Below are 24,877 nucleotides of genomic sequence, written 5' to 3'. Positions count from 1 at the left end.
GCGTCACATTGGTCTCGAAGTCACAGGGCTGCAGAGCAGAGTAGTGACAAAGGTTCTCATACTTGGGATGGGGCTGGCTCAGTTCTCCCTGAAGAACGACTCAGACTCCCTGAAGAATAGACTCAGTGTGCCCATTTGGGTTTCACTGAACCCAGAAAGAGAGATTAGGTAGGCAGCTGCAGAATCCTAGGCCCACTTTACCTCTGCCAAACCTGAGTGACTCCAGAGGCGACATCTCTTTGCAGGTACTCAGAAGTAACTATACTATCTAGAGAACCCCCTCCATTGCCAAATGATCCATTTTGAATTTGGAATGAAGCTGTTTTCAAAGGGCTTATTAATGAGACCTTTTAACATTCTTCTGTATAGCATTACCAACAAGATGGCTTCCCAGAGACTGAACTTCGTACTTTTATATCAGAGTGCAAAGATCTACCCAACTCCGGAAAATTCAGATTAGAAGATGACCCTCCAGTATCTTTATTCTGCTGTTGTAAAAAGTAGCTTTCAGGTTCATGTGTACTTTACAGGAAAATATAATGTGTAGCTGAGATTAAAGACTATGGATATTCTGAGATCAGATATAGTATGTACAAAGACTATTATTTTGAGCTCATTGAGAGCTATAATTCAATAATAACTGTTTATATTTTAAAAAGTAATATTTAATGTATTTGCAGTTTTATGCTGGGTTTGTTTTTAAAAATAATGAGAAAAGCTATTAGATTATTATTTCTTGTTTCTTTTGCCATGGCCTCAGAATGTATTCTCTGTGCCTCTCTTTTGCTTTGATACTCTTACTTCCCACTATGCTGACTATGTGGACTGTGTAATCGGTGGAAAACAATCCCTGGTCTGACTGTAACTTCGGACAACTCAGTAACCCTGGCTTGGAACTCTCAGGAGTCCATCCTTGAGAGAGTAGGGGTAGTTACCATGTATACAGTAATTGTTATATTTTAAAATCTTCTCTTAAAAGGAAGAATAAGAATGTACCAGCTAACAATGTGATACAGTCATGTGTTGCTTAACAATAGAGATATGTTTTGAGAAATGTGTCGTTAGGTGATTTTGTCATTAAACATCATAGCATATAGTTCCACAGACCTAGATGGAATAGCTTACTTACACACCTAGGCTATAGCCTGTTGGTCCTAGGGTACAAATCTGTACCATATTTTACTGTATTGAATACAGTAGACAATTGTAACACAATGGTAAGTATCTAAACATAGAAAAGGTACAGCAAAAATATGGTTTTATAATCTTCTGAGACCACCATTGTATATACAGTACAGCATTGACTAAAACATCATTAATCAGCATATAACTGTATTTGGTTATGAAAAACAACTGTTATTTGATTCTGCTTTTTGTTCTTAAGAGGATTAGGTTTTTAAATACTCATTTACAAGTTTTCTATCCTCCTTCAGTATTAAAGTAGAAAAGTAAAAAGAGATACAGGCATGAAAATTAAATCACATAGCAAATGCATTTTTGATCCAGAAGTGATTATTTACTACTTGAGCAGCCTGTTAAAATTTGTGATATACTCTACCTTTCATAAGCACATTAAGTCTCACAGTGAGGTATTTTGGGGTGAGAGGCGGTGGTTTTATGGGGCAAGTTTCTATAGCTCACATTAAAATCAGGACTAGGCAGTTTCTCATGCCTGTAATCCCTGCACTTTGGAAGGCCAAGGCAGGAGAATAGCTGGAGCCCAGTTCGAGACCAACCTAGGCAACATAGTGAGATCCATCCCTACAAAAATAGGAAAAAAATAGCTGGATGCGGTGCCACATGCCTGTAGTCCTAGCTACTTGGGAGGCTAAGGCAGGAGGATCACTTGAGTCCAGGAAGTCGACTGCAGTGAGCTGTGATCATGCCACTGCACTCCAGCCTGAGTGACAGAGCGAGACTCTGTCTCAAATATATACACATATTTATGCACATGAAAACAATTATGCTTAAAATTTTAAAGTAAGAGAAATGTGTGCTGTAAAAAGACATAAAAATAGCCTCTACTCCTTGTAGACTGCTGATTGAGAATTGCAGGGTTTTGCAACACATGAATATTGTGTATATTATTTATACACATAGAAATTAATTAGATGATGTGCAGTAAAGATTTTCTCAAACTTTTTAAAAAAAAAACCTGATTTTTAAATTTGTGATTTTGTTTTACTGAGATTTTATTATTTAATCATAATAACAGTCATAATAATGACTCCAGATGTTGAAATGGGAGGTTTTATAACAGGTATAAGCTACTTATATAGAACCAGAGGCTTTAAAACAATAAAAAAAAATCTAAATAAGTGACTATTTCGGGGGCAGTTCTAATATTTGTAATGCCATCATTTTTAGAAGTTACTATAATTGTATGTACATTTTGAAATCATGTTTATTATCTGATAAATCCTTTTCTTTACACCTTGTGAGATTTTTAGACTAACAACACTTTAATGGAAACATGAAACCACTGACCCAGCATTGGGCCTGGAGTTTGCTTTGCTCTGAAATCATTGTTTCTTTTGTGGAATCACAGCCAATGACTTGGTGCCTTCACATCTCTCTCCTGATTCCCAGGCTCTCTTATTGTAGCAGGAGTCCCTGATAAATCCCAAGGCTTAACTTTTGGTAATGATGTCCATGAGACATCTACTGTCTACTGAAAGAAATAGCACTGACTGACTTTTTTGAACTGTCCTCAAACCAGTACAATGGCTTGATCTGGGTAGGCAGATAATTATGGGCCAGTCATTTTAGAGTTCTCCTTACATGTATATATGTATCACAGAGAATGCCAAGGTAGTTGTAAGAAAGAACAGAGAATGGAAGTCATTTTTTCTTCCAGGCTTCTAGTCTCCTTAGCCCAGGAAATCAGGGCTAGATATTTGTTGATGATCCCTCTTTTTCTGGAAGTCAGATTTCCTGTCCTCTCCTCCTGCCATAATGATTTTCAGGGTTGTAAGCCAAGGGGATTTTTTTTGCTTCTTTTTCTTTCTTTTTTTCTTTTTTTTGTGATAGCCTTGCTCTGTTGCCCAGGATAAAGGCTGGAGTTTGGTGGAGTGATCTTATTTCACTGCAACCTTCACTTCCCAGGTTCAAGTGATTCTTGTGCCTCAGGCTCCTGAGTAGCTGGAACTACAAGCGCACACCACCATGCCTAGCTAATCTTTTTGTATTTTTAGTAGAGACAGAGTTTCGCTAGATTGGCCAGGCTGGTCTTGAACTCCTGTCCTCAAGTGATCTGCCTGCATCAGCCTCCCAAAGTGCTGGGATTACAGGTGTGAGCCACTGTGCCTGGCCCACTGGGGGATCTTGTTAAAGTCATGAATGTACAGTTAATACCAGCAGAGATTCTCTCTCTCTCTCTTTAGACTACTTTATCAAAGCCTAACCATATATTCTTATTCATCATGTCCTAGTAGGAGGCCAGGAATCTGCTATTTTTAGCCAGCACACAAAGTGATTCTGATACAAGTGGTTTGTGGTGGCTGTGGGGCTCAGAGCTGAATCAGGAAGATAAATCCCTTTGTTGGGGCTACAAATAAATAGTTGTTTATAAGTCTCAGGATTCAGAATGACCTTCTGTCACTCGAGAGAAACTACAATAGTCAAGAGAGAAACCCCAAGAAAATGGGTTTATAGATATCAACTTGGATATTTTAGTATTTGTATCTGTAAAAATCACTTTTGTTCAGACATTGATTTTGCTGATGCTACATTTTTTAAACAATTCAGATCCCATTTTCTCTTTTCACTTAATAAAGTTTTAAATTATTTAATATGCATTGAGTTTTAATGTTTTTTATCCCACCACACTATTTTCAAATTAATACATAAAAATAGGTGTATGGATTAGAACAAAAAAGGCAAAACTCATTATTTGCAGATATTATAATCTATATAGAAAGTCTGATAGGATATACATAACACATGGGTCAAAGAAGAAATATCTGGAGGCTGAGGCAGGAGCCCAGGAAGTCAAGGCTGCAGTAAACCATGATTGTGCCACTGCATTCCAGCCTGGGCAAGAGAGTGAGACCTTGTCTGAAAAAGAGAAAGAAAGAAATCTTAAGAAAGTTAAAAATTATTTTGAAATAAATAAAAATTATCAAGAATTGTGGGAAACAGTAAAAGCAATGCCTAGAGGAAAATTTATAGCATTGAATGTAATAATTAGAAAAGAAAGATCTAAAAATCAATCTTCTACGCTTCTACCCTAGAAAACAGACAAAGAAGAGCAAGTTAAAACCAAAGGAAGCAGAAAAGAAAATTATAGCAGAAATTAATGGAACTGAAAACAGGAAATTAGTGAACAAAATCAACAAAACCAAAAGCTGGTTCTTTGAAAAGATAGATAAAATCAGTAAGCCTATAGCCAAGCTAAGAAAAAAGAGGGAAGACACAAATTACTAATACTAGAAAGAGGGAGTATCACTACCTATTTTATGGGCATTAAATGGATAATAATATAACAGGAGCGAATCTATGCCCGCAAATTTGAAAACCTGGGTGATAGGGACCAATGCCTTCAAAGACACAATTGCCAGTTGCCAAAACTCACACAAGAAGAAACAAACATAATAATCTAGTAAATAAATGGAATCAATAACGAATAACCTTCCCAAACAGCACTAGGCTCAGATGTTTTCACTGGTGAAGTCTACTAGACATTTAAGGAACAAATTATACCAATTCTGTATAATTTTTTCCAGAAGACAGAATTGGAATACATCCTAACTCATTCTGTGAGACCAGCATTAACTTAGTATCAAAACCAGGGAGAGATTATAAAAAAAGAAAACTAAAGGCCAACATCTCTTATGAACAAAAAATCTCAGCAAAAATATTAGCAAATCAAATTCAACAACGTTTGAGAAAAACTGTATACTACAAGCAAGTGGGATTTATTCTAGGCAGCAAGGCTGATTCAACATTCAAAGCTCAATTAATGTACTCCATTACATCAACAGGCTGAAGAAAATATATCACGTGGTCATATCAATAAATACACAAAAAGCATTTTTTAAAAATCCAACATCCATTCATGAAAAAGCCTTCAGCAAACCAAAAAAAAGGGGGGTGGAGCATCTTCAACTTGATGAAGAACATCTACAAAACAAAAACAAACTAGAATTAACATCGTACTTAATGGTGAGAAACGTAAGACGTTTTCATGCAAATATCAGGGTCAAGGCAAGAATGCCTCCTTTTCAACATGTCCACTTTTTTTTTTCTTTGAGACGTGCAATGGCGCAATCTCGGCTCACCGCAACCTCCGCCTCCTGAGTTCAAGCAATTCTCCTACCTCAGCCTCCCGAGTAGCTGGGACTACGGGAGCGCGCCACCATGCCCAGCTAATTTTTGTATTTTTAGTAGAGATGGGGTTTGACCTTGTTGACCAGGATGGTCTCGATTTCTTGACCTCGTGATCCACCCGCCTCGGCCTCCCAAAGAGCTGGGATTACGGGCATGAGCCACCGCGCCCAGCCCAACATGTCCACTCTTAACACTCCTTTTCAACATCACACTCAAAGTTCTAGCTAATGCAATAAAATATGAAAAGGAAATAAAAGGTATTCAGATTGGGACAGAAGAAATAAAACTCTTTGAGATGACATGATTGTCTACATAGGAAATCTGAGAGAATTAAAAAAAAAATGAACTAATAAATAATTATAACAAGATTGTAGGATACAAGGTTAATATACAAAATCAATCACTTTCTTGTAGATCGGCAATGAACAATTAGAATTTGAAATTAAAAACACAATGCCATTTATAGAAGTATCCCCAAAAATGAAATACTTGGCTATAACTCTAACATTATGTAGAAGTTCTATATTTTTAAAAAACTGTAAAACTCTGATGAAAGAAATCAAAGAACTAAATAAGTAGAGGGATATTTCAAGTTGGGAAGAATTGACATCTTGACAATGTTGAGCCTTTTGAAAAAGCAGGCTCAATATTGTCAAGATGTCAATTCTTCCCAACTTGATCTATAGATCAACACAACCCCAATTAAGATCCAAGGGAGTTCTTTTGAGGATATCAAACAATTGATTTTACAGTTTATATGGAGAGACAAAATACCCAGAATAGACAATATTGAAAGAAAAGAACAAAAAATTTTAAAAAAAGGAACTGCCTAATGTGAAGACTTACTCTAAAACTACAGTAATTGGCTGGGCGTGGTTGCTCATGCCTGTAATCCCAGCACTTTGGGAGGCCGAGGTGGGCAAATCACGAGGTCAGGAGATGGAGACCATCCTCGCTAATACAGTGAAACCCCATCTCTACTAAAAATACAAAAAATTAGCTCAGCAGATATCACTTTTTTTAAATCCACTCGATTGATGGACATTTGAGTTGATTTCATATTTTTGCAGTTGTGAATTGTTCTGCTATAAACATTCATGTGCAAGTGCCTTTTTTGTATAATGACTTCTTTTCCTCTGGTCCCATTACCCATTACCCAGTAATGGGATTGCTGAGTCAAATGGTAGATCTATTTTTAGTTGTTTAAGGAATTTGGACTGAGTGCGGTGGCTCACACCTGTAACCCAGCACTCTGGGAGGCTGAGGTGAGTGGATCAGTTGAGGTCAGGAGTTCAAGATCAGCCTGGTCAAAATGGCAAAACCCAGTCCCTACTAAAAATACAAAAAAAAAAAAAAAAAAAAAAAAATTAGCCGGAAGTGGTGGCATGCGCCTGTAATCCCAGCTACTTGGGAGGCTGAGGTGGAAGAATAACTTGAATCTGGGAGGCAGAGGTTGCAGTGAGCTGAGATCATGCTATGCACTCCAGCCTGAGAGTGCAGAAGCTTCTTAGTTTAATTAAGTCCCATCTATTTATCTTTGTTTTTGTTGCATTTGTTTTTGGGTTCTTGGTCAGGAAGTCTTTGCCTAAGCCAATGTCTAGAAGCATTTTTCCAAAGTTATCATCTAGAATTTTTATGGTTCTGCTCAGTGAAAGAAACAATCAGCAGAGTAAACAGACAACCCACAGAGTGAGAGAAAATCGTCACAACTATGCAACAATTGCAGAATATACATTTTCATCAGCACATGGAACATTCCCCAAGATCATATGATAGACAACTAAAAAGTCTCAATAAATTTAAGAAAACTGAAATTATATCAAGTACTCTCTCAGACCACATTGGAATAAAATTGGAAATCAACTACAAAAGGAATTCAGAAAACCATGCATTGAATCTATAAATTACTTTGGGCAGTATGGCCATTTTCACGATATTGATTCTTCCTAAGCATGAGCTTGGAATGTTTCTCCATTTGTTTGTTTCCTCTCTTACTTCCTTGAGCAGTGGTTTGTAGTTCTCCTTAAAGAAGTCTTTTACATTCTTTGTTAGTTGTATTCCTAGGCATTTTATTCTCTTTGTAGCAACTGTGAATGGGAGTTCGCTAGTGATTTGGCTCTCTGTTAGTCTGTTATTGGTACATAGAAATGCCTGTGATTTCTGCACATTGATTTTGTATCCTGAGACTTTGCTGAAGTTGCTTATCAGTTTAAGGAGATTTTGGGCTGATACAATAGGGTCTTCTAAATATACAATCATGTCATCTGCAATTAGGGACAATTTGACCTCCTCTTTTCCTAATTGAATATCCTTTATTTTTTATTCTTGCCTAATTGCTCTGGCTAGAACTTCCAATACTATATCAAATAGGAGTGGTGACAGAGGGCATCCTTGTTGAGTGCCAGATTTCAAAGGGAATGAGTCCAGTTTTTTGCACATTCAGTATGATACTGGCTGTGGGTTTGTCATAAATAGCTTTTATTATTTTAAGATACATTCCTTCGATACCTAGTTTATTGAGAGTTTTTAGCATAAAGGGCTGTTGAATTTTGTCGAAGGACTTCTCTGCATCTATTGAGACAATCATGTGGTTTTTGTCTTTCATTCTGTTTATGTGGTGGATTATGTTGATAGATTTGCGTATGTTGAACCAGCCACAATCCCTGGGTTGAAGCCTACTTGATCGTGATGGATAATCTTTTTGATATGCTGTTGCAATTGGTTTGCCAGGATTTTATTGAAGATTTTTGCATCTATGTTCATCATGGTTATTGGCCTGAAGTTTTCTTTTTTTGTTGAGTCTCTGCCAGGTTTTGGTATCAGGATGATGTTGGTCTCATAAAATGATTTGGGAAGGATTCCCTCTTTTTGTATTGTTTGGAATAGTTTCAGAAGGAATGGGACCAGCTCCTCTTTTACATCTGGTAGAATTCACCTGTGAGCCCGTCTGGACCTGGGCTTTTTTTGGTTGGTAGGCTATTAATTGCTGCCTCAACTTCAGCCCTTGTTATTGGTCTGTTCAAGGTTTCAACTTCTTCCTGGTTTAGGCTTGGGAAGGTGCAAGCGTCCAGGAATTTATCCATTTCTTCCAGGTTTACTGGTTTATGTGCATAGAGTTGTTTGTAATAATCTCTGATTGTAGTTTGTATTTCTGTGGAGTCAGTGGTGATATCCCCTTTATTGTTTTTTATTGCATCTATTTGATTCTTCTCCCTTTTCATTTTTATTAATCTAGCTAGCAGTCTGTCTATTTTGTTGATCTTTTCAAAAAACCAGCTCCTGGATTTATTAATTTTTTGAAGTGTTTTTTTTGTGTCTCTATCTCCTTCATTTCTGCTCTGATCTTAGTTATTTCTTGTCTTCTACTAGCTTTTGAGTTTTTTTTATCTTGCTTCTCTAGCTCTTTCAATTTTGACCATAGGGTGTTGATTTTAGATCTTTCCTCACTTCTCTGGTGGGCATTTATTGCTATAAGTTTCCTTCTAGCCACTGCTTTAAATGTGTCCCAGAGATTCTGGTACATTGTGCCTTCATTCTCGTTGGTTTCACAGAACATCTTTATTTCTGCCTTCATTTCGTTGTTTATCCAGTCGACATTCAGGAGCCAGTTGTTCAGTTTCCATGAAGTTTTGCGGTTCTGAGTTAGTTTCTTAATTCTGAGTTCTAATTTGATCGCACTGTGGTCTGAGAGACTGTTTGTTATGATTTCTGTTCTTTTGCATTTGCTGAGGAGTGATTTACTTCCAATTATGTAGATTATGTTAAACAACCAAACCTAAGAATAATTGAAGATTCTTTCATCCTGACTTTAAATAACCTGATGACTATGTGCCTAGTTGATGATCCTTTTGTGATAAATTTCCTGGGTGTCCTTTGAGCATCTGGATGTCTAGATCTTTAGCAAGGCCAGGAAAATTTCGTTAATTATTGCCTCAAATAAGTTTTCCAAACTTTTACATTTCTCTTCTTTCTCAGGAAGACCAATTATTCTTAGGCTTGGTTGTTTAACATAAACCCAAACTTCTTGGAAGCTTTGTTCATTTTTTAATTCTTTTTTCTTTGTCTTGGGTTAATTGGGTTAATTTGAAAGCATTGTTTTTGAGCTCTGAAGTTCTTTCTTCTAGGTGTTCAATTCTATTGTTGAAACTTATCAGTGTATCTTGCATTTCTCTAAGTCTGTCTTTCATTTCCAGAAGTTGTGATTGTTTTTTATTTGTGTTACTTCTCTGCAGTTTTTTTTTTTTTTGTCCATATCCTGTATGATTTTTAAAATTTCTTTAAGTTGGTTTTCACTTTTTCTGGTGCCTCCTTGAATAGGTTAAAAACTGACCTTCCGAATTCTTTCTCTGGCCATTCAGAGATTTCTTCTTGGTTTGGATCCATTGCTGGTGAGCTAGTGTGATCTTTTGAGAGTATTGAAGAACTTGGGTTGTTGTATTACCAGAATTGTTTTTCTGGTTCCTTCTCATTTGGGTAGACTATGTCAGAAGAAAGATTTGGGACTCAAGGGCTGCTGTTCAGATTATTTTGTCCTATGGTGTGGACCTTGATGTGGTGCTCTCCCCCTTCCTCTAGGGATGGGGCCTCCTGAGAGCTGGATAGTGATTGTCATTGCGGTCATGGGTCTAGTCACCTAATGGAGCTTGGGCTGGTACTGGGGAGGGTTTCCAAAGAGTCCTGTGATGTGATCTGTCTTCAAGTCTCTCAGCCATGGATACCAACACCTGTTCCAGTGGAGGTAGCATAGGAGTGAAGTGGACTCTTTGAGGGTCCTTGGTTGTAGTTTTATTTCATGCACAGGCTTTCTCAAATGCTGGTTATGCTAGCAGTGCAACTGTCACATGGACAGACTCAGGACCTCTGGTTTGCCAGGATGTTACAGGCAGTGGAATTAGCTGTTGTTTTCTCCTTTCTTGTAGCAGGGTTTTTCTTTTATAAGTTTCTGTAATGGCCCGAGTTGGCTGGGCTCCAGCCAGGAGGTGATGCTTTCAAGAGCGCATCAGCTATGGTAGTATAGTGGGGATGCACGCTTGCCCTAAGGTCGCCTGCAAAAGTATTTTGTTTTCTCAGGTGATGCATGGGGCCATAGAGCCCCCAAGAGATTAAGTCTTTTGTCTTTGGCTATCAGGCCAGGTAGATAAAGATGATCAGGTGGGAGGAGGGTTAGGGATGTCCAAGCTTAGACTCCTTAGGTGGGGCTTGCTGCAGCAGCTGTGGGGGATGGAGATGTGGTTCTCAGGACAATGGAGTTATGTTCCCAGGGGGATTATGGCTGCCTCTGATGCATCATGTAGGTCACCAGGGAAATGTGGGAAAGGCTGCAGTGACAGGCCTCACTCAACTCTTCTGCAGCCAGCAAGCCCAGTCTCACTCCCTTTGTGCCTCCCCACCCCCCGACAACACAAAGTTTTTATCCTGGCAGCCAGTGATCAGGGCCAAGATCCCCCCCAGGCTACAAGCCTCCCCGCTGGGAAAGCCAGCAGGGCTTTTAGGCCCCACCCCTCCCAGCCTGCCACTGCTTCTGTGCCCTATCTGCACTTTCCATTCATTTCCCTCCCCTGAATTCTGCACAGGAAAATTCACACTTGGTCAAAATTATTACAAAGCTCATCTGTAAATTTCCTTCTCTGTGTGGTCCTTCCCCAATTCCATTGGCAGCCCTCTTGAAGGACCCTAGTGAGATAAAGTCAGAAATGGCTTCCCTGGTGACTGGGAGTACCTACAGGGCTCTTTCTGCTGCTGCATCTACTTTGACATTTTGCTCAGCTCTCTAAATTCATTTCAGCTCTAGGTTAGGTGAAATCCCTCTCCTGTGATCTGGATTTTCAGGTTCCTCAGTGAGGATGTGTGTTGGGTGGTAGACTTTACCCCTTCACACTCACCATTTTTCAACTGTCTTAGAGTTTGTAGCCACAAGTCACATTTTCAAAGGGTCTGTGAATTTTTTCAGTGTTCTTGGTACATTCCTGTGGTAGTTCTTGAAGCAAAAGCTCATAATGCCTCCACATACTGTTCTGTTCATCTCAGTGGGAGCTGTAAGTCATGCCTCCTAGCTGCCATTTTTTTCCTGGAATCTGACCACTGAAAGCACGATCCATGAAATAAATAATTGATACACTGGTCTTTATTATAATTAAAAACTTCCGCTCTGTAAAAGATATCAAGAGAAAAAGAAGACAAGCTGCAGACTGGGAGAAAAATACTTGCAAAAGACATATCTGCAAAAGTATTGTTATTCAAAATATATAAAGAACTCATATATTTTTGTTTTTGAGATGAGGTTTTGCTCTATTGCCCAGGCTGGACTGCAATAGGGTTCAAGCAATCCTGGGTTCAAGCAATCCTCCCGGCTCAACCTACTGAGTAGCTAGGACCACAGGTGCATACCACCAAACCCAGCTAATTAAAAAATTTTTTTTCTTTCATGGAGAGAGGATCTGTCTTTGTTTCCCAGGCTGCTGTTGAACTACTGGCCTCAAGTGATCCTCCCACCTCTGCCTCCCAAAGTGTTGAGATTACTGGCATGAGCCACCATGCCCAGCCTAAAGAACTCTTAAAACTCAACAATAAGAAAATAGACAACCCCTTTAAAAAATAAGAAAAAGACCTGATGAGATACCACAGTATAGAAGACATACAGATGAAAAATAAGTATATGAAACACACTCAGCATCATATGTTATTAGGGAATTGCAAATTAAAGCAACAAGATAGCACTACACACCTATTAGAATGGTCAAAACCTGTAATACTGATAATTCCAAATACTGGCAAGCATGTGGAGCAAGAGGAACGCTCATTCATTGCTGGTACAAATGTAAAATAATACAGTCACTTTGGAAGATCGGCAGTTTTTTACAAAGCTATACTCTTCCCATACAATCCAGCAATTGTATTCCTTGGTATTAAAAAAAAAAGGAATTGAAAACTTATCTACACAAAAACCTGCATACAGATATTGATAACAGCTTTATTTATAATTGCTTTATTTATAAGGAATTAAAACTTGGAAAAAAACCAAAAATGTCCTTCAGTAGATGAATGAATAAATACACTGTGATATATCCATTCAATGGAACATTATTCAGTGCTAAAAATAATTGAGCTATCAAGTCATGTGAAGACAAAGAGGAAGCTTAAATGCATATTACTAAATGAAAAAAGCCAGAACTAGCATGGTGGCTCACACTTGTAATCCCAGCACTTTGGGAAGCTGAAGTGGGTGGATCACAAGGTCAAGAGATCAAGATCATCCTGTCCAACATGGTGAAACCCCGTCTCTACTAAAAATACAAAAAATAGTTGGGTGTGGTAGCACACACCTGTACCCCCAGCTACTTGGGAGGCTGAGGCAGGAGAATCGCTTGAACCTGGGAAGTGGAGGTTACAGTGAGCTGAGATCCTGCCAACACTCCAGCCTGGCAACAGATCGAGACTCCTTCTCAAAAAAAGAGAAAAAAGCAAGTCTGAAAAGGCTACATACTGTATGATTCCAGCTATATGACAATCTGAAAAGGAAAAACTTGTAACAGTTAAAAAAATGAGTGGTTGACAAGGGTTGTGGGGAGGGATGTATAGATGCAGCACAGAGGATTATTACAGTAGTATTTTCATCAGTTTGGGCTGCTATTACAGAATACTACAGACCGGGTGGCTTAAGCAACAGAAATTGATTTCTCATAGTTCTAGAGGCCAGAGAATCCAAGATCAAGGTGATAGCACAACTGGCATCTGGTGAGGGTGCACTTTCTAGTTTGCAGACAGCCATCTTCTCATTATATTCTCACATGGTGGAGAGAGAGAGAGAGATCATCTCTCTCCTATCTTTTCTTATATGGGCACTAGGGTACTAATTGCCTTCATGAGAGCTTGACTCTCAAGACCTAATTACCTCCCAAATGCCCCATTTCCAAATATCATCGCATTGGGAATTTAGGTTGCAACATATACATTTTTGTGAGGATGGGGGGATTGGTAAAGTAGGGGCAAACATTTAGTCCACAGCAGGCAGTCAAACTATTCTGTATGATAGTATGGTGGTAGATCATGTCATTATACGTTTGTCAAAACTTATAGCCTGCACATAAGAGTGAACCCTAAAGTAGGGACTTTGGGTGATGATTTGTCAATGTATATTCATCAATTATAACAAATGTACTACTCTGGCATAGGATGTTAACAATGTGGGGGATGCATATGTGGGAGCAGGGAACATATAGGAACTTTGTACTTTCTGCTCAATTTTGCAATAAACCTAAAACTGCCCTAAAAATAGCCTATTTAAAAATATGAAAGTAAGAATAAATATTTCATAATACATGGAACACAGCCACTCTCTTCTTTACATATTATGTACAATTATCTTTACACTACAGAGTTAAATAGTTGTAAAGGAGCCAGTATAATGCACAAAGCCTACATATTTATATCTGACTTTGTGCAGAAAAAAACAAGCCAACCCTGAATTATAAGATAACTTGCTGAAAACTGGCTTACTTGATGTCAAAAAATTGAGGTTCATTAATATCTCCCACCACGTGCAAAGTTAAAGTACAATGGAATTTGATATGAAGGATAAAACTATTACAGAAAATACAGAAGAATGGTGAATTAAGGGTAGAGAACAGATTCTTTAAAAAGATCATAAAAGCACAAACTATAAGGATTATACTTAATATTGATGTCATATATCAAAATTAAGGACTTTCATCCAAGAAAAAAACACAATGGAAAAAGAGATAGATGACAACTGGAAGAAAATACTTACAATGTTTAAAACTGGCAAAGAATTAATATCCACAACATACAGAACACTACTTGCACATCAAAAAATTTTGGAAAGGATGTGAAAGTAGGTAAATAAAGGGCATCATTTTTCTCCCATTTTATTCTATTTTCTCTCCTCATATTCTTCACAATAAACATTGTTTTTGCCTGTGCATCCTAGAAAATTGTGAAAATTGTTGCATTTTTACTGTTAGCCTATTTCACATTTTCTTTTCTTTCCTTTGTTGTTGTTGATTTATTTATTTATTTATTTATTTTTTGAGACTGGGTCTCTGTTGCCCAGGCTGGAATGTAGTGGTGCAATCTTGGCTCACTGAGACCTCGACCTCCCAGGTTCAGGCAATCCTTCCACCTCAGCCTCCCAAGCAGCTAGAACCATAGGCATGGGCCACCATGTCCAGCTACTTTTTGTATTTTTGGTAGAGACAGGGTTTCACTATGTTGCTCAGGCTAGTCTGGCACTCCTCGCTCCAGCAATCCACCCTCCTTGGCCTCCCAAAGTACCGGGATTACAGATGTGAGCCTATCTCACATTTTCTAGGCTACTTAAAAAAAATTCTTTTAACACTAAATCAGTGAAACTTCCACATGAAGACAAATTGCTAGAGAAATTCAAGATCTTTAGGTTGTAAATTTAAAATGCCATATTATAAAACACTGTCGAGCAAAAGATTCTTGTGTTATTTGGTTATTGGTCATTACAAATTTGAATCAGGGCACAAAGCTTTTTGTGCTATGATATACAGAACAGAGCACAGATGCTTGAAAGGATTAACACAGCACAAAACAATGTCCATTACTGCCCACTGAAAAAGCCACGATCATTACCATAAACAAGTGACTTTTTGAAAGCTAAAAACTTAATGCCTACTGTGAACTAAATTTGCTAAGTAAGAATGATTAGATGGCTGAAAACTTTAGTATGCGTTATATTTATAATAAACCCTTCAGCCATCTGACTCCAGTAATTTTCCACTCTCACTCTTTTCCCTTCTTCTCCACCCTAAATTCCCACACACACTCGGATTAAATATTTCTTAGAATTGTGCTACTTACAGAGTGGGACCACCACCACCACCACCACCATCACCAGCAGCAGCAGCAGCAGCAACTTCTTGCTAGAAATGCAAAACCTCAGGTCCTACTGAATCAGTCTGCTTTAATGTGACTCATGTACACATTAAAGTTTGAGATCCCCAGATCTCCCTTTTGAAACTATTTATCCCTCTGCAGGGGTTCCCAAACCCCACAGACCTGGTACAGGTCTGTGGCCTGCTAAGAACCAAGCCGCACTGCAGGAGGTGAGCACTGAGCAAGAGAGCAGACGTTCTGTTAGATTCTCATAGGAGCAGGAGCCTTACTGTGAACTGCGCATGGGAGGAATCTAGGTTGCAGGATGTGTGCTCCTTTATAATCCCTCTAATGCATACTGATCTGAGGTGGAACAGTTTCATCCCAAAAACATCCTCCCCAAATCCCCTGTCTGTGGAAAAATGGTCTTCCATGGAACAAGTCCTTGGTGCCAAAAGGTTGGGGTCTCCAGTCTCACTATGTTGTGCAGGCTGGAATGCAGTGACTATCCACAAGCTGAATGTGCACCTCTGATGAAAAGGGCTCAAAAACAAGGCATTTTTGCCTAATAATCCTTTGGAAGTGACTTAAAAGAGGGTCAATCATGTATGCTTTTATATACATCGTCTGTCCAACTACTTCTTCCTGGACACGCATATTAAGATAATTATCTGGCAGAATAGCCTTTGCCTGAGCTAAACCCAGAGATCTTTTAAACGCTTGCTGACTCACAGAACCTGGCACTCCGGGCTTTGCTGCTGCTACCCGGTGAAGAGGAGGGGTACGAGCTCTAGAAGGACGTCGGTCACGTCCGAACTATCAAGCCGAGAGGACTAGGAGCCCAACACCCCTTTTGGTCATGCCCTACCGACTCTCATCTTTAAGATTCAAGACCGATTGTCTGTTCGGTTTCTCACAGGCGTCTTCCTTTCGTGCACCAAGAGGGAAGAGCAGCGGCGGCCAAGGCAGGGCGCTGGGGTTGCGAGTCCAGCGGTGGGGCCGGGCACCCACCGGGAGATGCGGACGCTCGCACCCGGCTCCCGTTGCGAGCTCAGGGAGACTAGCTTCTCCTATTCTTCGAGCGCTCGCCGCACTTTCTAACATCTCAGAAATATGACCCTGTCACAGACTTTCGTGATCGTGCACTTTAAAGAAAAGCCAGAATGAATAAACTTGTCCGAATGAACTTGTCAGTTTAATGTGACGTCCTGGAGGGAAAGGACCAGGTCTTTCTCATCCCAGCAACCACAGCACCCAGCGGTCAGCTTGGCGCTCAGTGTTTCCCTAAGCATCAAAACAAGAATGACCAAAGAAACAGAAAAATGAATGCACGTAGAAACAAGAAATGAATGCATGAAAGAGTGAAGAAAAGAAAGGGCCAGGCGCAGTGGCTTACACCTGTAATCCTAGCACTTTGGGAGGCTGAGGCAGGAGGATCGCTTGAGTCCAGGAGTTCAAGCTTGCACTGATCCGTGATCGCAGCTCTGCCCTCCAGCCTGGGCGACAGAGTGAGACCCCGTCTAAAAAAACAAAACAAGCAAACAACCCCCCCCCAAAACAAAACAAAACAAAGACAGGATCCCCCAGAGGGCCGCGAGTTCCGGGTGCCGCTGCCCGGGGCCGGTGCGCAGGGTGTGTGGGCCACTTTGTCTTAGCGCCCACCGTCGGAATCCCTCTGTAAGGCGCTTCTCCGGCAGACACCCCAACCCAAAGCGGGCCGCACCGCCTCGCTGGGCCCTTGGTAGGAGAGCGCGGGGGCTGCGGGCTGGCCAGACAGGTGCAGCCGTCCCACGCTCGGCGTCATCTTGAAGCTCCCGGGCCGCGTCATGCCTCGAGGCATGGAGGTGCTGTACCTGCCGGTGTGGAACTGCCCCTCGGGCCTGTCCTGGGGCCGCACCACAGCTCAGTGCCCCAGGTCGCCCCTTGGTGTGCCCCACCGCGAACCCCTTTTGAGACTGCTTACTTCCTCGGCTCTTATAGCCCGCGCGCGCGCGCGGCTTGGTTCCATTTCCTACGGCCCCCACCCCGCCTCCGCGTCACCGCCCCCAGTCTCCAGGGGCGCGGGGAGGCTGGTCAGGTGACGGGTGGAGTAAGGGCCCGAAGTGGGAAAGCACCGGTTCTGGGTGGGAGGCGGCGGGGCGGGGCGGTGCCTTGGGGGCGGGGCGGGAGCGCCTGGCCACGCGCAGCATCCTGCCCCGAGCGCACAGAGCAGTCTTTCAGCCGCTGGAGCACGGGCCGCCGCAGCTCGCCACCGCCGCGCCAGCCCTCGGGCCGGGGTCTGCGCGCACTGCACGGCCCGTAGGAAGGGTAAGAGAAGGGGGACCTGCTTAGAAGGGCTCCAACTTCAGCGGACGCGTCCGGGCGAGGGCGGAATGAGTCTGCTGTGAACGATTTTTCCCGCTCCGAATCCCGAGACCCATGGAAAGTTTTGAAGGAGGAGGCGTGGCCCCGCAGCCTTATCGTTTTCCACAGGCGAGGATTCCGGAGAGAGGGTCAGGTGCTTTCAGGTTAACCGCCAGGTGAGGAGTCTGGGCTGCATCTTTCAGGATGCCGGACTCTGGAGAAATCCTCCTAAAGTCGATGGCTTTACTGTCCTAGACTAGAGCTTGCTTGCTGCCTTGGGAATGCTTGTATTAACTGCTTCCAGTTAGTTAAATAAGGCTGGGCTGTGCCTTCCGGAACAAACAGGGCTTTCCTTCAGGTGGGAGGGTTGTAGTGTGGCTAACCTCAGTTCCTCGGCCTTTATGAAAAGGGGCACAGTTCAGCCGGTTGGTGCTGCCAGCGGGCTCCTCCTCTGTGGTCAAGACTCCAGTCACCCCGGCACAGCTAAGCGAGGTTGTAAGTACAAACCGGCCTTGGCTCCCCTGTTCCCTGCTCTCCAAACAGATATATATAAATCTGAAATACATATGTATGTGTGTGTGTGTGTGTGTCTCTGGTTGTACAGTACTTGTGGGAAACAAGACTGTGTGTCGTAAATTGAAAATAGAAAAAAGGTTAGTATGAGAGAGGTGGGAGAGGTTTCTTATGGTTGTCTGGATGCAGATTCTGATATTTTATGTTGAAGGAACCAACTACATAGTTCTCCCCAGAAATGGGATGTGGGTTTCACACTCAGCAGCTGCTCACCACCTCTGTGATGTGATAACCAAAATCGGTCAAGTTTTGGGAAATTTGATAGTTTTCTCCTATTGAGTCAGAAGTTTCTTGAGACTTTAGCTCGTCTTTCTCTTCATACTTTAAGAGGAGTCAAACATCCTCTGCCGTGAACTTTCCACAGGCACACCCTTCTCCTTTAGCAAGCCCTTTCTAGGTCAGTTTCTGTGGCCAGTACTCTAAAAACGACACATTTTCCATACAGAAGCCATCATAATACCAATTTTATTTAAGCTCCTATAATAAAACTAGGTGATTCCTGGTAAAGTGTTTGAGGTAGCCACATTTTTTTCTGTGAGGGAGGAACATATCAAAAGTGTTATTTTTAAAAATAGTGTAATAGATACAAATATTTTAATGAAGCAAGTGAGAAGGACTGAGAGACATAGTTTGAGGAGAGGGGCACAGAATACAGAACTGAAAGTCAAGAATGATCATATTCAAAAGTTGATCTCTTTGGCTAGGTCTCTGTCAGTGAAGCGAAACCTAGAACAAGACAATTTTAAAACTGGTGGAAAAAGAGATGTCTTTGTGACTATAGCTTTCAAAGAAAAACAAACAGTGGCCAAAGAAAACTCTTCCGTCCATAAGAAATTAAAAGTGGACTTCCCTGAAGCTGGGCCGTTTTCTTTAGCTAAGGCCTAGAATGTAAGTTCCTTTTTTTTTGTTTGGAGATGGAGTCTCACTCTGTTGCCCAGGCTGGAGTGCAGTGGTGTAATCTCGGCTCACTGCAACCTCTGCCTCCTGGGTTCAAGCGATTTTCCCACCTCAGTTTCCCAGGTAGCTGGGATTACAGGGGTGCCCCACCACTCCCAGCTAGTTTTTTGTATTTTAGAAGAGACAGGGTTTTACTGTGTTGCCCAGGCTGATCTCAATCTCTTGACCTTGTGATCTGCCTGCCTTGGGCTCCCAAAGTGCTGGGATTACAGGCATGAGCCACCTCACTCAGCCAAGTCTAAGTTCCACGTGTGAGTTCTGAAGAATTAAATCAGTCTTTAGTGAGCTGTTATGTCACATGTTAAGGGGTTCATAGAAGAAAGTGCAGGCATACCTTGTTTTATTGTGTTATTGTGCTTTGCTCTATCACACTTTTTTTTTTTTTTTTTACAAATTGAAGGTTTGTGGCAACCTTGTATTCAGCAAGTCAATTGGTGCCATTTTTCCAACAGCATGTACTCATTTCATATCTGTGTCACATTTTAGCAATCTCAATATTTCTAACTTTTTCATCATTGTTATCATTTTGTTATGGTGATCTGTGACCAGTGATCTTTAATGTTACTGCTGCAATTGTTTTGGGGTGCCATGAACTGTGCCCATATAAGACGGGGAACTCAATAAATGCTGTATGTGTTCTGACTACTCCACTGACCAGCCATTCCCCTGTCTCTTTTCCTCTCCTCAACCCTCTTTATTCCCTGAGACATAACAATATTGAAATTAGCCCAATTAATAAACCCTTCAGTGGTCTCTAAGTGTTTGAGTGCAAGGGACAATCATAGGTCTCTCACTTTAAAGCTAGAAATGATGAAGCTTAGTGAGGAAGGTATGTTGAAAGCCGAGGCAGACCAAAAGCTAGGCATTTTGTGCCATTTAGCCAAGTTGTGAATGCATATGAGAAGTACTTTTTTTTTTTTTTTTTTTTTTTTTTGAGACTGAGTCTCGCTCTCTCACCCAGGCTGGAGTGCAATGGTGCAATCTCGGCTCACTGCAACCTCCATCTCCCGGGTTCAATGATTCTCTTGCCTCAGCCTCCCAAGTACCTGGGACTATAGACACATGCCACCATGCCCAGCTAATTTTTTGTATTTTTTAGTAGAGACAGGGTTTCACCATGTTGGCCAGGATGGTCTTGATCTCTTGACCTTGTGATCCTTCCTCCTCAGCCTCCCAAAGTGCTGGGATTACAGGCATGAGCCACTGTACCTGGCTGAGAAGTTCTTAAAGGAAATTATAAGTTCTACTCCAGTGAACTCACAAGTGATAAAGAAGCAAAACAGCCTTATTGATGTTATGGAGAAAGTTTTAGAGGTCTGGATAGAAGATCAAACCAGCCCCAACATTTGCTAAGTCTAAAGCATAATCTAGAGCAAGGCCCAAACTCCCTTCAATTCTTTGAAGGCTGAGAGAGGTGGTGAAGCTGCAGAACAAAAGTTTCAAGCTAGTTGAGATTGCTTCATGAGCTTGAAGAAAGGAAACCATCTCTATCACATATAAGTGCAAGGTAAAGCAGCAAGTGCTGATATAGATGCTGCAGCCAGTTATATGGAAGATCTAGCTAAGATCAGTGATGAAGGAGGCTACTTTAAACAACACATTTTCAATGTAGACAAAACAGTCTTCTATTGGAAGATTTCCATCTAGGACTTTCCTAGGTAGAAAGGACAAGTCAGCATCTGATTTCAAAGCTTCAAAGAGCAGGATGACTCTCTAGTTAAGAACTAGTGCAGGTGGTAACTTCTAAGTTGGAGCCAGTGCTCATTTATAGGATTCCATAAATCCTAGGGCACTTAAGAATTATGTTAATCTACTCTGCCTCTACTTTGTAAATGGAACAGCAGAGCCTAGATGACAGTACATTTGTTTACAGCCATGGTTTACCTTTTAAGCTCATGGTTGAGACCTACTGCTCACAAGATTCCTTTCAAAATATTAATGCTCATTGATAATACCTCTGGTCACCAAAAAGCTCTGATGGAGATGTACAAGGAGATGAATGTTGTTTTCATGTATGTCAACACAACATCCATTCTGCAGCCCATGGATCAAGAAGTAATTTCAGCTTTCATGACTTATTATTTAACAACTACATTTTGTAAGATTATGGGTTGCCATAGAAAATTATTCCTCTCATGATGCTGGGCAAAGTAAACCCCCTGGAAAGGATTCATCATTCTGGATGCCATTAAGAACATTCAGGCCGGGCGCGGTGCTCACGCTTGTAATCCCAGCACTTTGGGAGGCCAAGGCGGGTGGATCACGAGGTCAAAAGATCGAGACCATCCTGGTCAACCTGGTGAAACCCCGTCTCTACTAAAAATAACAAAATATTAGCTGGGCATGGTGGCGCGTGCCTGTAATCCCAGCTACTCAGGAGGCTGAGGCAGGAGAATTGCCTGAACCCAGGAGGCGGAGGTTGCGGTGAGCTGAGATCGCGCCATTGCACTGTAGCCTGGGTAACAAGAGTAAAACTCTGTCTTAAAAAAAAAAAAAAAAAAAAAAAGAACATTCATGATTCATAGGAGGAGGTCAAAATATTAACATTAACAGGAGTTTGGAGGAAGTTGATTTTAACCCTCAAGGATGGCTTTGAAGGGGTCCAGACTTCAGCAGAGGAAGTATTAGTCAGTGCAAAAGTAATTGTGGGTTTTGCTGTTACTTTTAATGGCAAAAAACACAATTACTTTTGCACCAATCTACTAACCACAGATGTGGTAGAAATACCCAGAGCACTAGAAGAGAAGCCTGAAGATGTGACTGAATTGCTGCAATGTCATGATCAAGCTAGAATGGATGAGGAGCTATTTGTTATGGGTGAGTAAAGAAAGTGGTTTCTTGAGGTGGAATCTACTCCAAGTGAAGATGCTATGAACACTGTTGAAATGGCAACAAATAATTTAGCATATTCCATAAACATAGTTGATAAAACAGCAGCAAGGTTTGAGAGGACTGTCTCCAGTTTTAAAAGAAGTTCTACTGTGGGTAAAATGCAACCAAACACCATTGCACTCAATAGAGAAGTATTTTGTGAAAGGAACAGTTAATTGATATATCAAACTTCATTGTTGTCTTTCTTTAAGAAATTGTCCCAGCCACCCCAGCCTTCAGCAACCACCAACCTGATTAGTCAGCAGCCATCAACAAGGAGGCAAGACCCTCCACCAGCAAAAAGATTACAGCTTACTGAAGGTTCAGATAATTGTTAGCATGTTTTAGTAATGAAGTACTTTTAAATTTAGGTTTTTTTTTTTAAAGGCATAATGCTATTGCAGATTAATAGATTAATGTATAGTATAAACATAACTCTTATATGCACTGGGAAACCAACAAATTTGTGTGACTTGCTTTACTATAATATTTGCTTTATTGTGGTGATCGGGAACCAAACTTGCAGTATTTCTGAGGTATGCCTGTAATTTTATTTCCGGATTTCATTTTATCAAACTGCAGTGTTCTGTTCATATTAAATGTTTAAAACTGTGTTTTCGGTTTGCTTATTTGTTTGCTTTGGCAATCATCTGAATTTCTTTTCTCCCTACTCTTCTGCCTACAGCTGAGCTTCCTACTCTGTTTTGAGCTTGGGCCTCAGCCCCTTTTTTTCTGGTATGAGAGACTGTGTCCAGGGAATGTTGTCCATACTCTTTCCCTCAGCTGGGTGGGTTGTTTCCTTTCTTCTCTTTTGAAGGTTGGGTTTTGATTTCTCCCCTTGAATACATCTCTGTGGTTTCAGCCTAAAACATCTGCCAGGTAATAACTGGTAAGTCATGAGGCAGAATATTCTCAAAAATTGTCTTTTTGTAATTCTAGAAGACCCACAATTTAAATGGTGGCCTTAAAAAAATCATACTACTTTACACCAATTACAGGAATTTGGTAGAGATAGAGAGAACATAGGGATTCACCAACATGACAGTGAGGCAGCCTTGTCCAAAATTAAGGTAACCTCAATGCTTTAAGGAAAAAATGATGAATTATTTCTTTATAACTTCTTTTCCTTAGGGAGGGTTATCACCTTGACTTATAAGTTGGGCTCTTACTGAAAATGTTGAAGAAAGAAAAATGTTAGGAAATATCATAATTCCAGTCATTTTCCTCAGCTTTAATGGCATGTGGAATCCTTTGTTGCTGAGAAATGGCGTTTCCCTTTCTTTATCTCTGCCTCAGAGAACTGTTTCTTTAAGTTTCCAAAGGAGTGTGGCTTGTTTAGAGCAAGAACTTAAAAACTATGCAGCTCTTGTTCTGCTTTCCTGGAGTTCTGAGGCAGCCGAGTGGTGCTCAGAGGTGATTTTTAGGAACTTGGTGGCACGGTTGTCAATAGGGAAACTCCTGGGCTGGGCGCGGTGGCTCACACCTGTAATTCCAGCACTTTGGGAGGCCAAGGCGGGTGGATCACGAGGTCGAGAGATCGAGACCATCCTGGTCAACATGGTGAAACCCCGTCTCTACTAAAAATACAAAAAATTAGCTGGGCATGGTGGTGCGTGCCTGTAATCCCAGCTACTCAGAAGGCTGAGGCAGGAGAATTGCCTGAACCCAGGAGGCGGAGGTTGCGGTGAGCCGAGATCGCGCCATTGCACTCCAGCCTGGGTAACAAGAGCGAAACTCCGTCTCAAAAAAAAAAAAAAAAAAAAAAAAAAAAATTCTCCTGAAAGGTTGGCATGTTCATCTTTCAGGAGTGGCTCTAATGGAAAATGAAAAGCCCCTATGGCCTTCCTTCAGGGGGCTTCTTAGGATTAGAATGACCATGTCATTTATGTTCTGAGAAGGGAACCAAAGTTTTCTTCTTCGCCTTTTTTCCCCCTCAACTTCATTGAATTGAGGCCTAGCCACCCTACTCAGCTACCTCAAAACCTCCGTTGGCTAGACATTTTTCTTTCTTCCTCTCTTGTGAGACTAGCAGATCATGAGGAAATTTGTTCATAGTAGGAACTGGAGACTGAAAAAATGATTTGTGAGTTGTTAGGATTGGTCCAAAGTCTTTCATCTATTGGACTGCCCCCCGATGTCCTGGGACCAACATAGTCATTTCTATAGAAACACTGACTTTTAGTCACTGTATCTATTGCTGCTTCCACCCTCTACCCCAAACCAATCACTCACAAAGTGAGGCAGGGAAATACCTGACTACCTCCTACATATCAAACTCTTTCTTTTTGAAATAGCCCATTTTAACTCATAATGATAATTCAAGAATTCACATGTTAATTACCAAAAATGGAGAAAATATGAAAAAGTTGATGAAGAAAATTAAGATTACCTATAATACTACCTCACAGAGATTATAAAAATATCAAGTTTTTTTGGGCTGGTTCATGTTCTTCTAGACTTTAAAATGTCTACACACACATATAAACTTTTGTTTTGTTTTGTTTTCCAGTCGGGGTCTTGTTCTGTCACTCAGGCTGGAGTGCAGTGGCACCGTGATAGCTTGTTGCACCTCAAACTTCCAGACTCAAGCAATCCTTTTGCCTCAGCCCCCTAAGTAGCTGGGAATGCACCTCCCTGCCACCTCTCCTGGCTAGCTTATTTATTATTATTATTTACAGAGATGAGGATCTCCCTATGTTACACAGGCTGGTCTCGAACTCCTGGGCTCAAGGGATCCTCCTGCCTTAGCTTCACAAGGTTCAAGGATTACAAGTCTGAGGCACCATGCCCAGCCTATGCTGATTTTTGAAAAATAGCATAGATCTGTAATCTCAATCTATTCTGTAACTGAAAAAATTACAATATGTCATAGACATCTTCAAGTCAGTGCAAAGTTACAAATAGGGCTGCAGTTAACATTTTTGTAACTATCTTTCTAATTCATTAT

At 41.0% G+C, this 24,877-nt stretch overlaps 2 protein-coding genes and 2 long non-coding RNA genes across 11 annotated transcripts in view; 2 read left to right on the top strand and 2 right to left on the bottom strand.

Moving 5' to 3' along the window:
- MCOLN3 (mucolipin TRP cation channel 3) overlaps positions 1-3,791 on the top strand; it is a 47,666-nt gene extending 43,875 nt beyond the window's left edge. For all 7 annotated transcript variants that reach the window (XM_009001606.5, XM_035252029.3, XM_002751021.7 and 4 more), the window contains one exon: positions 370-3,791. In XM_009001606.5, coding sequence (XP_008999854.1) covers positions 370-504 — 135 coding nt within the window. In that variant the 3' untranslated portion in view covers positions 505-3,791. The remainder of the gene's footprint in view (positions 1-369) is intronic.
- Positions 3,792-3,888: 97 nt separating this feature from the next.
- Positions 3,889-11,336, bottom strand: LOC108592645 (uncharacterized). Its single transcript, XR_013520218.1, has 2 exons — positions 11,211-11,336; positions 3,889-4,056 (listed from the first exon to the last, which is right to left on the bottom strand). It is a non-coding gene; the product is annotated as an uncharacterized LOC108592645 (long non-coding RNA).
- A 3,441-nt stretch (positions 11,337-14,777) lies between these two features.
- Positions 14,778-17,290, bottom strand: LOC128928286 (uncharacterized). The gene is made up of 2 exons (XR_013520217.1): positions 16,583-17,290; positions 14,778-16,470 (listed from the first exon to the last, which is right to left on the bottom strand). It is a non-coding gene; the product is annotated as an uncharacterized LOC128928286 (long non-coding RNA).
- A 101-nt stretch (positions 17,291-17,391) lies between these two features.
- MCOLN2 (mucolipin TRP cation channel 2) overlaps positions 17,392-24,877 on the top strand; it is a 72,470-nt gene continuing 64,984 nt past the window's right edge. The window contains exon 1 of one of the 2 annotated variants that reach the window (XM_035252027.3): positions 17,392-17,493. Coding sequence is in view for 1 of the 2 variants with exons in the window: in XM_002751019.7 (XP_002751065.3) it covers positions 17,605-17,705 (101 nt within the window). In the remaining variant the exon portion in view is untranslated. Of the gene's footprint in view, positions 17,706-24,877 lie in introns of both variants that reach the window. The other variant, XM_002751019.7, reaches the window with a different exon arrangement.

This window comes from Callithrix jacchus, chromosome 7, assembly GCF_049354715.1.
Source record: "Callithrix jacchus isolate 240 chromosome 7, calJac240_pri, whole genome shotgun sequence".
Classification (NCBI taxonomy): Eukaryota; Metazoa; Chordata; class Mammalia; order Primates; family Cebidae; genus Callithrix; species Callithrix jacchus.
Note: the sequence above shows the minus strand (reverse complement) of the source record. Positions and strands in the feature narration are given on the sequence as shown.